This window comes from Acartia tonsa, chromosome 12 (assembly GCF_053477335.1).
Source record: "Acartia tonsa isolate MP-2025a chromosome 12, ASM5347733v1, whole genome shotgun sequence".
Classification (NCBI taxonomy): domain Eukaryota; kingdom Metazoa; phylum Arthropoda; class Copepoda; order Calanoida; family Acartiidae; genus Acartia; species Acartia tonsa.
In genome coordinates, this window is record NC_137271.1 from 40,226,909 (window position 1) to 40,245,192 (window position 18,284).

The 18,284-nt window shown below is 30.1% G+C and overlaps 1 protein-coding gene across 1 annotated transcript in view; it reads left to right on the plus strand.

Annotated features, from left to right (window-relative positions):
- The first annotated feature begins 16,216 nt into the window (after nucleotides 1-16,216).
- Nucleotides 16,217-18,284, plus strand: part of LOC145333726 (inhibitory POU protein-like) — a 45,320-nt gene continuing 43,252 nt past the window's right edge. The window contains exon 1 of the mRNA XM_080178932.1: nucleotides 16,217-16,290. Coding sequence (XP_080035058.1) covers nucleotides 16,270-16,290 — 21 coding nt within the window. The 5' untranslated portion in view covers nucleotides 16,217-16,269. The remainder of the gene's footprint in view (nucleotides 16,291-18,284) is intronic.

Here is an 18,284-nt window from a genome sequence, read left to right on the forward strand (position 1 = left end):
AAAAATAATTTAGTAGGTAATGTCAATAAATATTTTTTTGTCCCTAAATAACTAAATATCAAAGAAGTGTTTTCTTTAAATAATTTATTTAAAATACCTAATGAAAAAAAGCAGTTTTGTTACAAATTTACTATTACAATAATTACAATAATTTTATATAGACTTATGCATTATTATCGGTTAATGTTAGTTCGTCCTTTCATTTCAAAGCTTCGCTTTTATGGTTGTTTCAATATTTGGTTCCTAAATCTGTATTAAAGTTAAATGATGTTAAAAGGTGTGAATTGCTTGCATTTATGTGCTTTATTGTCATGGGAATCAGCATTATGAAAGGATATAATGAAAATACCAATAGGAAACTATTGTGGATATTCAACTACCATAGGGGAAAAGTGTGGATATTCAACTACTCTTGGGAAATATGCGTGGATAATCAGCTACTATTGGGGAATTTGTGGATACTCAGCTGGTATTGAGCCGAACTTTTTAACAAATTTTTCAGTATGGCTTCGAAACCGATTAATATCCTCTGGATTATAACCGGTTGTAAGCCATACTGCAAAATCATAAATAGCATTGTATTACAGACAATTTCACTCGAGGCTAACAAATCTGGTTTAAAGTTTATAATTTTTCAATTCAATATCCGTGGAAAATACGTTCGATAAATACCTATTTCATCCTTTCATATAAATTCTAATAATTAAAATCAATTTAAATCGCTGTAAATTAAAACTTGTTCAATGTAGAAACACTTTAACTTATGCATGGTATAATCTTCCTATTCAGTTCTAATATAATTTTCATTGTTAACAAATTATGCGAAAAAATATTAAAGGTTAAATTGTCAACCATGCTTTATTATACAGGACATTTAGAATTATAGATAGATAGATAGATAGATAGATAGATAGATAGATAGATAGATAGATAGATAGATAGATAGATAGATAGATAGATAGATGGATAGATAGATAGATAGATAGATAGATAGATAGATAGATAGATATAGAAAGATAGATAGATAGATACATAGATAGATAGATAGATAGATAGATAGATAGATAGATAGATAGATAGATAGATAGATAGATAGATAGATAGATAGATAGATAGATAGATAGATAGATAGAAAAAAAGTCTATTTTAACTTCCGGATGATATTATAAAACAAATACCAAATATTAAAGTTCACAATTATTTCCTTCAAGATTAGTATAGTATAAGGATGATATGAATAATGCCGCCGCTTCCAACCAACCACAGACGAGCAAATCCTGCCTCTACCAATAGAAAGCATGGCGGCAAATATGTACATTTCTTCATATCAAATATAAGAAAAGAAAAAGGGGAAAAAACAAAGGAAGGGAAAAAATTGCCCAAGTCTTTCTAATTGTTTATAAGTTTTAAAAAAGCAAGGCTTTTATAATTATTGAATAACCGTACGATTGTTCTTTGCTTATTGGAACTTGTGATTTCTGCGAAATTGGGTATAGTATAAGAATTCTGTATTTCTAATCTTTATTTCAGTTATAGTTTGTAGTTTAGCTTCGCTTTTATAAGTTTAAACTTTCTTGTTTTTTGGTTTCTTTGTGTTTTTTCATCTATTCTTGTTAACAGATATAATAAACTATTATGTAATATTAAGATATAATTAAATGTTCCTATTTATAAGTATCTCTTTAATTAAAAAAAAGAGAGAGAAAAAGAGATAACATAATAGAAATAAATAGATAGTTAAACAGAAAAAAAGAAAAAAGATCAGTTGAGAGATAGAGAGAGAGAGGGATAGAGAGAGAGAGAGAGAGAGAGAAAGAGAAAGAGAGATACAGAGAGTAAAAGAGAGAGACAGAGATAGTCAGAGAGATAGAAAGATAGAGGGAGAGAGAGAGAGAAAGAGATAGATAGAGAGAGTAAAAGAGAGAGACAGAGATAGTCAGAGAGAGAGAGAGAGAGAGAGATAGAGGGAGAGAGAGAGAGAGAAAGAGATAGACAGATAGATAGATAGATAGATAGATAGAGAGAGAGAGAGAGAGAGAGAGAGAGAGAGAGTGAGTGAGTGAGAGAGAGATTGATGCAGTTACATTAATAATTAAGGTCACCAAACTATTACCTCATATTCAGATAGATCATTTGATAGATAGATAGATAGGCAGATAGATAAATGGATAGATAGAGAAATAGATGCATGTAAATATATCTAGACTTGATAGAAAGGTAGATAGATGGATAGACAAAAAGTAGATTTAAGTTAATTTATCTTTATATAGATACACAAATAGAGTGATAGATAAATAGATATATGGATGGATATTATTTGGTAGACTATTTGTAATCTAGAAATGGGGTAATTTTGTGTATCATGATTTGGGATGTTCATCAATTTATCGGCCATTTAGATTTAAGTAAACAGATTTTAACATCTTAGGTAAGATTCTTCTTTTTGTTATATAGAAAAAATTGCTGCTGCATACCTAGCATCTACGGGCTATGTATTACAATGAATTGAAAAAGGCAGTAAAATAGCTTAAAACAACCCAAAGACCTAAGATAAAATAGCATTAAACTATTCCAGGACCAATGCGAAGTTTGCCTAAAATTGATAATATAATCGGTTCAGTAGTTATCAAAATCTTAAGCTACAGACAAAAAAAACTTACTACTTTATATGATAGGATACATAGAAAGTTAGAAAGATAGATAGATGAAAACTGCAGTAGCCTCATAAATAATTATCTTAAAAACTATTTAAATATTTATGTTACTCTAGAATTAAAAATTCTACCCTACATTTGAAATGTAAGTATATGCAGGAAGAATAATCTACATACCTTCGTTCCCCTTAGCCCTTCACGGTCGGGTGTGGGGGGGGGAGGGCTAAATAAAGATGCAAAAGGAGCAAAATTTGACTTTGACTGTTGAACCACTACTATGGCTCTCCTTTTCATTGAAGCTTCTCAAAGGTCATGATTAGGTTTATAACTATTTAAAGGGAGAGTACCACCACCCTCCCTTGAAAGAAAATGTAAAAAATGACACAACACAATAAAATTGTTTTTTTTTTCATTTTCTTTCAAAAACTAAGATTTTAAATTGGGAGGGGTCAATTCTAATATTATATAAAATTGAATGTATTTTGGTCTGTCAGAAGCGAAGATAGTATATAATTCGAAATGTTCATATGTCCATTCACGATTATTTTTTTGTACTTCGCTACTTATGGATGTTGTCCTTATAAGCTAAGTAAACTCTTTGGTTTTACGAACCTTGTCTGGAGGTCCCAACTGTAAAAGATAACAAGTTGAACCTGTTTAGAGGCCAAGGCATTCGTACTACTCTTGCTATTAGTGTAACGCGCCGAAAAGAGACATACATAGATATTTTAAGATATTTTAGATATTTGATGGATTTAATAAAACTTTGTAGACTTAAATTTTGATTGTATAGTTGATCAGCTATTATAAAACAAGGATTACAACATCCATAAAAGCAAAGAAGGACAAACGGATATTAAGACTTGTATAGTGTCAGAACTAAATAAACAGAATATAAATGTATAAAAGTCGAAGCAAAATTGTCAATAAATTTATATTTATGGACATACTTATATTTTTAGGACTTGATTATAGAGTTGCTTTACTTAAATTATTGAACTTTGTTGTCCGAGGAATCAGTATACCAAAAGTCAGATATATCGGATAATTAGATCAAATAAAAACTTGTTGTTAAAATAGTAAAAATCAACATGTTTAAAATGGACCTGCGAACATTCTGGTAATGATTATAGAGTTGCTACGATTTCTAAATCGTATCTAACTACTAAAGGAATTACCATGCAAAGTTTGAAATCGATAGACATGCCTAAATTAACGAAAAAGCTATCCGTTCCGGACGTACGTACGGACGGACCAACCTAACTATACAAAAGCTTCGCTTTTGAAAAATACATGTTTAGTACGTTTGCTTTTAAACTAATATAAAAACTTGTAATCTACGGAAGGAAAATTTAGATTAGCAAACATATTAAACTTTCTAAAAACTTTTACAAAAATAAATACAAAAGAAAATTCTGAGGAAACTAGAAATCATAGGATGATTATATCATAAAACAATAAATTGTTGTATAAAAATTTAAAAACAGCTTCTTTTAAATGGACGTATTGACTTTCTGGATAAATTATAGAGTTGCTACGCGTTTTAGATCTTTACTTTACAGGAATCATAATGCAAAAGTACCTGAATTCATGTATTTAAGCCAACGAATATGAAAACAACAATTACAAAGACAACTAAATAAAAAAGCTACCTTAAAGTAAACTTTATTTTCATTGCTATTCTTTTATTGAAAATGAACTTAATATGAAAAATTTAACGGCCTTTTTCACAGCTAAAATGTCAAATTATAATTTGTCTCTCATCTAATCTCCCCCTCCTGTCTCTCTCTCTCTCTCTCTTTCTCTCTCTCTCTTTCTCTCTCCTCTCTCTCTCTCTCTCTCTCTCTCTCTCTCTCTCTCCCTCCCCCCCTCTCTCTCTCTCCCTCCCCCTCTCTCTCTCTCTCCCTCCCCCTCTCTCTCTCTCTCTACTCTCTCTCTCTCCTCTATCTATCCCTTTTATTGTCCATTTTCCATGATTTTGAGAATTACACACCTGTCCGAAAATCAGTGGACCCACACACACACACATACAAATAGAGAGAGAGAAGGATAGAACACAAAATCCGCCAAAAATTTGAAAGACAACCAAAGACTATTTCCCTTCCCTTTTCTCATCCTACTTTCCCTTCCCCTCGTAATTCCCATCAATGCTTTTATTAGCCACTACTATCTCCCCTTGAGCCCCTTCCTCCCTCCCTTTAATCCATGATTCCCTTTAGGAACTCCGAGGGGAGGCACAACACCCCCATCGGAGAAACCTCGTTGGTTCAAGTATTCCCCCCCCCCCTTCCCAAATAGATCGCCCTAAAAGTATCTATCTATGTGTATGACTCTCTATATTTGTGTGTGTATGTACGCCTATATGATTGTGCTTGCTATATCTACAATACCAGTTCCAAACCAATTCTGAGCGCGACCGCATTAAGCATTCAAAGCCTATTAAATAGCCTCAAACCGAGCACCTCTTTGACCAACTTATTCCCTATTCATAATTTGGGATTACCCTACAAAACATTTAATTTAAAGGCCAGTGAAAGACTTTTGCTAAAGAACATACATATTTCAAGTGAATTTTAACTTCAAGAAAGACACACAAAAAAATAAATTATTCACATTTAAAAAGGGAAAATTCTTTTAGTCATTATTAATGAACTTAAAACGCAACCTGTATTTAGCTAAATAGAGAGAGGGAGAGAGATGTAGTTTTACTATATAGGGCGCATCATTAAGTATTAATGTAGGGTAGCTGTAATTTATTAACTAAATGGGGAATCCTTAAAAAGGGCGCGGGAGGTTTTAACTCCTCCTAAAATACAGGGGGTGAGATCTTAATTTTTTGATTTGAAAAATTCTTATAGATTAAGGAAGGGTTATCTAAATATAAAGTTTAGAAAAAAAATTGAAAGGTTTACACATTTTAAGAATCGGACCCATGGCTTGCATCCTATTAATATTGAAGAGACCAATGTAATAAAATATTTAAAGAGTATAGAATTTGTAAAGTATATATTATACATAAAGCCCGGAGTAAATGGCCTAAACTTGGGGGAAACCCCTTAGCACTCTTAACTCTTTTTAATGTTTAATGAGAAATGCGTATTAAACAGCATTTTTAAGTGATTTCATAATAGTTTTTAATTATTCATTTATATATTGGTCTTTGAATAGTAAGGCAAGGCTTTAATAATTTATTTTTACATTTGAATCATAGACTTTTATTAAATAAATACAATACAGTTAAGGAAATCATTTTCAAATAGCTTTACCAATTTATTTAGATGGGTATAATATCATATTAAAGTCTATCTGGGAGGGAAATGACAATGAAACCTATTCCTTCTAAAAACTGTCAGCTAGCAAAACCCGAATTCAAGACTTTATAACATTTAGATGGAAAATTTGAAGAGCATTTAGACTTAAATACGCATTTGATAAAATAATTTTGAAATCAAAAGAGAATTTTGAAAATATTAGGATTAAGTTTTGATAAACTTTGAAACTATATGATAAATATCATTTTTTCTATTTTATTTTATTTATTTTACCATATTAGGTGAGAAGTTATTCTGATAATGAATTAAAATATAATAAAAATGCATAAATTTAATCAGAGCACTGGGTGTTTCAATTTTTAAAATTAAAACAAAAGACAGTAAAAGCAATAAATCCTAGAAATCAATAAATCTATCATTTTGAAAATTTATGAAAATATACATAGAAAAATATATTTTTTTGAAACTTTTTTTCTTCTAACGTACTAGCGGGTGTGCCCCTGGCATCAAGGGGCTCTGTGTTCACAGGGACAGAAAGGTGCTAGAAAATAGCTTAAAACTATCAAAAGACTTTAATCTGAAAATTTAATAGCCCCAAACCATCACTTACAAATCGAGAAGCCCATTAGTTCAATAGAAATTGAGATTTGTAGCTTCTGACAAAAAAACTTACTACTTTTATTGAGTGACTATTTTCATAGGTTGCTATATCATTCTTTAATTAAAAAAGATAATGACTAAAATAATTTTACAAACACAGAAATGGTCTAGTGACTAACTGAAACAGTTTTTCAACATCATTAGTGATTAAACAAGGTAAGCTTTAATTACTACGCCCCTAGCTCTGTAATTTAAGTGTCAGAGAGGGGTTAAAAGATAGCTTAAAAGGATTCTCAGACTTAAATATGTAAATAAAATAGACTAAAACCATCACAGGGCCTATGTGGAGCATACCTAAAATATAAAACCTAATCAGTTTATTAGTTATTAAAATTTTAAGATTCATTCAAAAAAAACTTATAACTTTTTATAATAGGATATATTGATATTGATAATTAGTTCGTTATGATCGCGAAAGTTATCATTTCAAACAACGTATTTTAAAATCTACATGATAAAATGAAAAATTTTGAAAATTATCTGCTTTAATCACAAATGATATAATTTTATAGTTAAATTCTTTGTATTACTTCTAATTTGGCGGCAGATTTTTAATAGCAAAAAAAATATCTCATTCCATTAAAAACGAAATACATTCCAATTTTAAAAAGATTAGAAAGAGCTTCATTTTAGTAGTTAGTAACATTACCCCTTCTGTAAATTACAAGTAATGGTTTAAACATTTAGACCCTTAACCTAATGAACCAACCAATCAAATTCCATTAAAAATCCCCAAAGTTGTCAAGGAAACGAATAAGAAAACGTTATTATACAATGAAATGTGAGATATTTTGCTTTATAAATAAGAAAAAAAAGTAAATATTTTACTACAAGGTTCCGAATCCTATTCTTTTCCGTTGGATAAAAATCGGTACTTAACTGTTGTTCTAACCGGCTCATCGTTACCAACAAAACAGAAATAAATCATATAATTTTAATTTTCATAACAGAAAAAAATGGCTTGTTTCATTTTCCTGTTTATCCTTTTGTAATCTGTGCTACAATTGAAAGAAGTTTTCCTTGCTTGTGTTTTTTTCAGACACTTTTCTTACTACATCATAAATTGTATGTATATAAAATACACATACACACTAATTTAATAAGTAAATAAAGTTATATTTATAAAACTTTGTCACATAATAGGATACACGTGTCTACGTAGGAGGGGATATGTTACCAGAAGATCTGTTTTGCCTTTAGATTTTCTGCCAATAAAGTCATACTAGCTCAAATATATGGGATTCATTGCACTTTTGATGACAATAATAATGTTCTTTTTTTATTGGTATAATTCTGAAGGCAAGCTTTGGTAGTATTCTTCAATCAAAATAACGAAAATGGATGCTTAGTTTTGATTAGGTTAGGTTAATTAAGGGTTGGTTGAGACCCTACGGGGGCTAGAAACAAGTTTAGGAAAAACATTTTTTTATTTATATTTCTTCTTACACGTGCCCTAATTAACAGCTCAACAAATGTCATTTTTTAATAGCGAAGCTTTTCTATCTATAATTAGGGTCGGTACGTACGTCCGTCCATTACAGTTAGCTCTTTTATTTAATCTAAACAGGTTTTGTTCTATAAATTTAAAACTGTGCATGCTGATTCCTATAACAATTAGGTATGACTTAGAAAGCGCAGCAACTCTAAAATCGTTACCAGAAAGTCTGTACGTCCATTTAAAACAATTTGATTATTCACTTTTTTGACAACAAAGTTTTGAATGTTTAAATCATCCTATTCATCTGATTTTTAAAATACTGATTCCTATTATAACAAGGTATAGCGAAGCATCTGTATAATCAAGTCCTAAATACGTCAGTATGTCCTTAAATAGTAACATGTATTTCATCAGTTTTGCATCATTTGTACTTATAATTTGTATAGACATTTGCATTAATATTCAGTTTATTCAGTTCTGCTGACACTAAACAAGTGTTAATGTTCGTTTGTCCTTCCATTTCAGAGCTTTGCTTTTATGGATGTTGTCATCCTAGTTTTTTTTAGAAAAAATGTATATTTCTTAATTGAATTTGATTAATATTACATTTGGGGACAACGAAGTGATATTCTATTTAATTCATCTACCACTGCACTGATAATATTAGATAAATTGATATGTACAGCATCGATGATGATAAACAAATTATCCCTTTTTGATATAGGATCAGCAGGAAAGTTTAGAAACTAATGGTTAAAAACAACCAATGAAAGTAATGCAAGTATTAACCAACGTATGAAAGAACGTGTTTACTAACCCTTGAGTGGTAGAATAATTTTTAGTCCACTATCCCTTACCTTTCTTCCAGACAATGCATTGTTGACTTTTGGCTGGTAAAAAAAAGTTGACACGTGGCGTACAAGTGGTTAGCGGGGAACCAAATCAAGTTATTTAATTTACGACATTTCTGCAATTCAGAAAATTAAGCAAAATAAAACAGCAAATTATCTTAAATCCAATTAATTGTTCTCTTTAAGAGGTGGTGGGGAAGGGCAAAGGGGGGAATCGTTATCTTAGCCTGCTGCAAGTTACACTTCATTAGAGTACATTATAATCTGGTGTAAGATCCAAGTAATGATAAATCCATTAACATTAACTTCCATTCTGATGTTTTTGTCATGCAAACACTCGCCTTCATACAAACTATTAGTTTAATTTCTAGCAATTTTGCAAAAACACTTTTACATAATAATTTAGCTAATAAACAGTTTGACATTAAGCCATGTTTGTTAACCATCTGTTAACAATTCAAAAAACTTTGCCATTTTTAAGGTTAAGTAGCAAAGCTACTCATTAATCCCCAATGCTTGTCCGTTAGTATGTAGTATGCTAATGTGCTAATGTCGTATGGGTGAGTTGCACTTGGACTGAACAGTCAACTTGTCAACTCAAGGCCAGACTCTTGGTCCTTCACCTCATACCCGTGGTACAGTACATTACAGACAACCAACTCTCTGTGATGCACGACCTTTGTCTGAGAAGTCCTAACTGTGCATGGTAACGAGTTGCGCCTGTTTTGGGCCAAGGCATTACCCCCACTCTAACTATTTACGTCGCGCATTTGGCATAGTAGCAGGGGGAACCATTTTTAACGTCTTTTAGTTCTTGACGCGGTGTCGGACCGAGATTCGAATCTATCACCTTCCCGACGACGAGCGAATGCGCTACGTGTTGAGCCACGGTCGCGGTCTCGGTCGCTATGTAGTAAAGATTACTTGAAAAATGAGAATCTTTTCATTGCTCAATTTATCCATTTTTAACATCTATAACATCTTATATTAGAAAAAAAATAAGATTCGTTGTAATAAGAAAATTAATTTTTTTAGCTGACATTAATTATGGTTGGCTTAATTTTATTTGTAAAGAATAAATGGACGGCTACTCTAATAATTTATCTTTCTTGATTGTTGTATGAAATATGATTTTGATATTTCTTAAATTCTCTTGTCTACTTTTTATCCCACTTTGTCCGTCGGGCCTGGCCACTCAGCTGAAGATGAAGGTTTAAAATTTGTTGACTAATCATCCTCCTATCATATTAGTTTTTTTTTATTCCGGCGAACCGATTGAGTTATCCCTCACATAGGTTTAAGAATGGGTTTTAGCCCACTTACAGCACTCCCTTCCTTTTATAAATAAGTTGCATATATTTCTTTGTTAAAAAAGAACAACTGTTTTAACAGTTAACAAGTTTTAAATCATAAAAATGGTTGTTCTTTTTTCATCAAATTTCCCCCAAAAAAATCTACAACTCCTCCCCCTTACATTTGTAATGAAATTTTGATGAAAATAACACATATGTTCTTTTAAATATAAATATAATTCAATTCTATGTTCATACTTTTTAAACCTGTTTAAACTTTAAATTACAGGGAACTAAGGGGATAAGACAACGAACGATAATAGTTATTTATCGTATTATAGACAGCGGATATTAAAATTAAAAATATTAAGATTAGAACATCAGGACTAACGAAAATTGTATCAATTTAATGATTTTTATTTTAACACTCGTGGAAAATTGTCTGTAATACGATGCCATATATAACTTTTCAGTAATGCTGAAAACCGGTTTTATTCCAGCGGTTTTGAAGCCATACTGGCAACCAATGAACAACCACAATAATGAATACTAAAATTACCCCTTCTGCAGATTTAAATTATTAGTTTTTTCTTCTAATATTAGTATGCTATGGCTTTCAAATTAAACATAACTGTTATAGGGATCAACATTTCAAATAGAACAAAAATTGATTGTAAGAGCTATCCGTTTCGGAAGCTTTGCTTTTAAAAAAAGAAATCATCTTTATTGGCATTACGTAACATAATAGGTAAAGAAGCATCTTAATGTTGACGTTATTTTGCAGAAAACCAATGGAATTGTATGTCAACACAACATTCCCCAATTAACAGGGCATATATCATGTTAAAACATGTAAAAATTATAAAAATAAAACAAATATATTTTGCAGTACCTAAAAACTTTTTAATTAAATGATAAAATTAAACAAATAAAAGTTTATTTTTTCCTTCTGTTAGCATTTTTAGTAGCACAGCTATTTGGTGTAATTAGGAACTATCTGTAAGTCATTAAGATATTAGAGTATTGTCGGTTTCATAACTTTGCCCCGAGGGGCGTCTCGTCATATTTTCCCAGAAGCTTTTGATACTTTATTTTAGGTTAGATAAATGTTAATGATTGCCCCACAGGGTTAGAGCCTCCCGCATGTGCTAGAAGTAGGAGAAAAGCTTCTGTAAAAATACGACGAAACGCCCCTAAAGAGGCAATGTCCCAAAACCGACAATACCCAGATATTCTGTTTAAGAAGTTATTCTTATAGTTTTGTTTTTGTAAGCTGACCAAATATTGTCAGCTTACAAACGCTCCGCTTTTATGGACTTTTTTCCCTTGTGCTTAATGTGTGTTTTTTTTTGTTTTAAATAAATTTTGGTCAATATTTGTAAAAGAAATTGTGGCTCATTTGTTTCATGCAAATACACACACACTCACTCGATCACACACACACACTCACACACACACACACACATACACATACAAAGGGTTTATGATACTTTTTATTACTCAGTTCGGCTGTCTACTAATTTCAAAACCTAATTATAAAATACCTGTAAAAGAGAACTGAGAACCATCTAAGAACTGAAGTCAATTTTCCTAAAAAAATACAATCCAAAAAATACTTTACTCTATTTTAAAACCTTTCTTCATTATATTAAAGAATAATATATGAAAATAAAAATTGTTGTTTCAAAATAAGGTAGATTGCTTTACTGAGTCATGATTTTTATAGAAAATACATATATCATAAAAATATAAGTAGGGTATATTTTTTTGGTGTGCCAACACTTCCACATAATGTACCACATAATCAATTCATGAGTGCCGCAAATTACTATTAAAGCTTATATTTTTTAAATTTTAAATAGCGAGGCTTTTCTATAATTAGGGACTGTCCATCCGAACGTCCGGAACAGTTAGCCCTTTCATTAATTTAGACTTGTTATAATTGTTCCATCGATTTTAAACTTTACATGATGATTCTTTTAACAATAAGGTACGACTTAGGAAGCGTAGCAAGTAATGCAAGTATGTTTTTTTACTGTGTCCTGTATTTACGCAATTTTGCATTTAAGTAAAATTTTGTTTAGACTTTGCTCTGACACTCTACAAGAGTTATTTTTCGTTTGTCCTTCCTTCTGATTGTAGAGCTTTGCTTTGATGGATGTCGTCATCCTTGTTTAACAATAAACATGCCTTAATTTTTTGCTTTTCTATTTTTTGCAAATATAATCATTTTCGGAAGTGATTGAGCACCATACTATATGTATTAGTAGGGGAAATTAAAGCAATATTTAGTATAATTTCATAAAATATGTGTATTTTGTAATACACGCCTAATTTCTAAAAGTAAAACTTTTCTTCATATATATTGTCAGTCAGTCCTAACGGATAGCTCTAATTGTTAATCGAATCATTAACACAATTGATTTCATTTTTGTAGTTTTCTTTTGTTACAATATGATATAAAGCGTAGCAGCTCTTAAATAATTACAACAAAAGCTGTACGTCTATTTTAAACATGATACAGCATTTTAGACTCCATTTTTGCTTGAATTATCAACCTTTTTTCTTGGCTTAAGCAGTCAAGCAGTCAGCATCAAAGCACATAGTGATTTATTTTAACTTCTGATAAAAGATATTGTAAATTCTATCATTCTATAAGTGTAAACGTTTTTTTTTGTACGACTAACTTATTAGTAAAGATTCATATTTATGGGTATTGTCATCCTGGTTATTTATACCTATGTTTTATATGATACAATATTTCATACATACTAGGCTTGTTTCATAATTCTAGTAACAAAATTATAACTTGTTCTAGCTTGTTTTATATTCAAAGTATTGCAACCAGCCTTTACACCTTTATACATTATTTTATACGTATTGTTTTCTTTGTTAATAACAATTATACCAAAAAGTCCACAAAAAACTAATGTCAAAATATAAAAAAATTGTAATAATTATAGAAATATAATACTAAAACTTTTATTGTCTGAACAAGAATTATTCTTATCCAAAGAAAATCATTCTTATTATCTAATAAGAATTGTAAAAGTGGATATATTTGTTAAAGACTTTGTTAAAGTCAAATTAACAATAAAAATAAATATTTCAATTGAAAAACAAAACTTAGACTTATCACAAATAGCACATTCATAGTTTCTTAGTTATGTAAAAAATACTCAAAGAGGATCTTTTATAAAGAAAAAATAAAACTTTGTTATTTGTAAAAAAAATCAAAGAAAAAAATGTACAACTGTCCCCGTAATTTGACACCAAATTATTGGTAATCAGATATTTTAGCAGGGTTTAGAAGCATAGCTGTTCTATAACATACAACTGTTTGTCTATGTGTTTGTCAAAGAGAATCTTGAAAATGACTTGCTGTCAGTTTTCATTACAGCATCATAATTGAAATAGTTAATTTTTTCTAAAACTTTACTATTTTTTATTCATTTTTACGTGTATTTAATAACACATATGATATAGCAGCTGTAATAGACTTAAATCTAGACAAAATAGCCCAAAACCATCCCTAGACCTTAATCTAGAACAAACCTATCAATTGGTTCAGATGTTAATGAGATCTTAAGCTTCAGAAAAAAAAACTTTACTCCTTAATATAATAGGATTAGCAGACTTTGTTTATGGTTAATCAAATACACTTTAAAAGTTGATTAAAATTTTATTGATTTTGTAAAACCTCCACAAAAATGCCCTAGAGTTGTTGAAATGTAAGTTGAATGAATTGAAAAATAAACAAACATGTAAAGATTTTTTGTAATCCTTTGTAGAAAATATTCTATCTCATTATTTGTTTTAGGATTTAAACCCTTCAATGTACACATATCATTTCCCCCTATGTTCCTTGCAAAACAACCATTTTTTCATCGCACAGCTATTCTAAAACTCTTATTGTGTGTAAAAAAATACCGCTTTATGAGACAGAGTTTTTTTTTACTTTTAATAATTAGATTTCATTGATAATAATCATCATTTTTAAAGAATTATCTGTTTATTAATAATTTTTTAGTCAAGGATCTCAAAGGATAAGAGATAAGACAATGGGCAATAAATTGATGTACACTCTTAAAATTACCCCTCTATAGATTAAATATATTTGGTTTTTAAAAAATTGTAGTTTGAAACCAAAAATTCATGTATAGTACCCAAAGTTTTGAGCTAATTAAGCTCCCCAATTAAGAAAAAGTTTTGTTTTTAATATGGTTGAAAGCAAATTCTAAATTACATATTTTTAAAATTTCCTTCTTAATAAAATCTTTGTTTACTTTAAATTCTATAATTTTTAAATAAACAACTTTCAGTATATACATTTCGGACATCAAATGTTAAGATCCAACGAGATTAAAAAGACCCTTTTTAAACCAAGAACAAAAGCGTATTTTTTTTATTTCTGTAAAAAATTATCCAAATTTAGACAAAATGTATTGTGCTTTCTTTAAAATGTAGTGCTTCTATCAGTATAATGAAAGAAAACAAAACAAGGATGACAACATCCATAAAAGCGAAGCACTGAAACGGTAGGACAAACGGACATTAACACTTGTATAGTGTCAGAACTTAAATAATCATAATATAAATGTATAAGGGTCAAAATAAAATTGTAAGTAAATTTGTTGAGAAAAACTGCTTGATTCAGGATAATGTTTATGGACATACTTACATTTCTAGGTCTTGATTATAGAGTTGCTTCTCTTATTACATTATGCTTTGTTGTCCCAGGAATCAATATACCAAAAATCAGATCAATCAGATGATTAGTTCACATAAAAGTTTGTTGTTAAAAAAGTAAAAAAATCAACATGTTTAAAATGGACGTACGGACATTTTGGTTATGATTATAGAGTTGCTGCGCTTTCTAGATCATACCTAACGACTAAAGGAATCACCATACAAAATTTGAAATCGATAGGACAATTCTAACATGCCTAAATTAATGAAAAAAGCTATCCGTTACGGACGGACGGACGGACGTACGGACGGACGGACGGACGGACGGACCGATCCTAATTATAGAAAAGCTTCGCTTTAAAAAATATTTATATTTGTGTACAGTTTTTTTAACGAATTTTTGATACTCGTATTCGGGGTTACTTTTCATCTCACAGGAAAATGATTTAATCTTTAGTGTCCCTCCTTTTAGTAGAGTATTACACTTATGTCTGTATATTAAAGTAAAAGAATAGAGGGGGCAGAGGTTAAATAATTGTATGTTTACGGGTTGCGAACCCTATGGGGACTTTCAATTGAATTGAATATCAGCCAATAGCATTCGAAATATTAACACAGCAAAATCGCTACAAAAGAGCAGAAAGCACTTTGCTAGCAGACGAAATTTTAAAAAGTTCCACCACTGGAACCATGTAGTTGTCTGGGTTATACATTGATTGTTTGTATATATTATAACCAATGATATGAACTCTTTTTACTCAACAAATACAGCAAGTTATTATACTTTTAAAAATATTTAAATTCGTCCAAAGAAAAAATATTTACTTTTAACGAATAATATAAATATTATGTCAAATTCTATTTCGTAAAGTCTAACCGTTTTTCATTTTGACCTAATCTAAAAAGGTATTAATATCTAGCACCTGCTGCGAGGAACACTATCCCTATGAGTTTCTAGTCCTGTGGGACCTCCTATCCTTGACTTGACTTAACCTAATCTTTATTTTTTATTTCAGTATATCTATGATGATGGGTAGCTGGACAGATATGAAGGTTGGGCCTAAAACCATAGGCCCAAGTATCTCAGGAATTAATTCATTTTGAAACCAGCCTATATGTTATTTTTGTGGATTTTTGTTGAAAACTGCGTTTAGATTTTCTCTATAAACAAAAATGACAACAAACCTCTCAAAATAAATTGCCCTTACAAAAAAAATTAACACCCAAAATTTTTTTTATACTTAAAAATACTAAAATTGAAATGGGAGAGGGTGTCGATTTCTGGTGACCTTTAGGGGAGTAGCTGCTAGTAAAATGTAAAATTGCTGGTTCTAAAATGAATTTACCGGTTTTGCAGCTAGCAATTGCTTTTCCGGAAGATATTCTCCAACATACAGAGTGCCAGATCATTCCATGAGAAGATGTCAAACTTCGGTAAGTTTAGATAGATAGATAGATAGATAGATAGATAGATAGATAGATAGATAGATAGATAGATAGATAGATAGATAGATAGATAGATAGATAGATAGATAGATAGATAGATAGATAGATAGATAGATAGATAGATAGATAGATAGATAGATAGATAGATAGATAGATAGATAGATAGATAGATAGATAGATAGATAGATAGATAGATAGATAGATAGATAGATAGATAGATAGATAGATAGATATATAGATATATATATAGATAGATAGATAGATAGATATATACATATATATATAGATAGACAGATAGATAGATAGATAGATATAGATAGATAGATAGATAGATAGATAGATATAGATAGATATATAGATAGATAGATAGATATATAGATAGATAGATAGATAGATAGATAGATAGATAGATAGATAGATAGATAGATAGATAGATAGATAGATAGATAGATAGATAGATAGATAGATAGATAGATAGATAGATAGATAGATAGATAGATAGATAGATAGATAGATAGATAGATAGATAGATAGATAGATAGATAGATAGATAGATAGATAGATAGATAGATAGATAGATAGATAAATAGATAGATAGATAGATACTATATGTATAATGTTGTATTGTATTATTTTATTGCTTGCATGAGAAAATTATGAAAGCCTTAAAATATCATGAAAAATCATTCAGAAATGAAAAGGGCATTTCCCTTTTTTCTCTTTTTATACTTTTTAGGGTATTTGAAAAAAGGAAGGGAGGGGACATTGGACTGTAAATCATATTGATTTATAACCATGATCTTTCAGTCGTTGGCTTAAAGACTTTAGAAACTTTTATCAAATCTTTATTTTGCTTTACAAACTAGTACAGTCAAAACTTTTTAAAGATATCTTTTTTCTACTGAAGGGGTATTTTTTTTCTTAATTGTGATATACAACAATTTATCATCCATTGTCTTATCCCTTCCTGAAGATTAACTTCTAACGATTTTTATCATCTACTAATTCCAATTGGCATTCCGATGCAGTGACCTATCACTGCATAAATTATGTTTGATTGACCTTTCCCTTAATCCCCGATAACCAGTTAAGCGTGATAATTGTATTATCTCACCTGCCCTAGGTTGAAATAATCCATAAGCACCTATGTATGTGGGATTTCATAGATGAATAAATAATTTTGGTATTCTTTTGTGGGAGGGGGGGGGGGGAGATGGCATTTTTTTCTATGGAGGATTTCACTTTAAGGGGGGGGAGTTATCCTTGCTCAAAATAGTTTTAAACTTCACTGTAAAAAAGAGTATCACATCGGTTCAGCGGTTAGCGAGATCCTTTACTACAAAGTTAAACGCAGAGATAGACATCCTGTTACTTTTATGTAAGGATATAGACAAGAAACTTTCAATTTATGAAGAGCATTTCTATAAGATTCGTCATATTTTTAAAAAAAAATCTACGTTTGATATACTTTATCTATGTTACTATCAGATGCAAATCAGAATAAGGGGAGTGGGGGAAATTTTTCCCGCGAAAATTTGATTTGCTATCGGTGTGAAAATATCATAGAGGATTAACGTAAACATTGAACACGTTATTATACACTTATAATAATTATACTATGCTTAAAAAAAACTAAAAATATAATCAACAATAACACAATTCTTTTACATGTAAGAAAATAGATTTAAAAAAAAAGAAAATTTGATGGATAATTGGGCGGAAGGGATATGAGACAGAAATTATTTTGGTCACCGAAGTTATTAAACACTTTTTTTTATTAAAATAAGGGGTAATTTTGTCATTCATGTTTGGAGATGTATACTCATTATATATGTACTATATAGTCATTTTTTATTCCTTAAGATCTCTGTAAAAATAGGGAAAAAAAGAAAAACTGATGTATTTGTATTTTATCTCTGAATATATGATGATTTTTTATTCCTCCAATATGCGAATGTAATATTCTGCCTATAGTTTCTGGA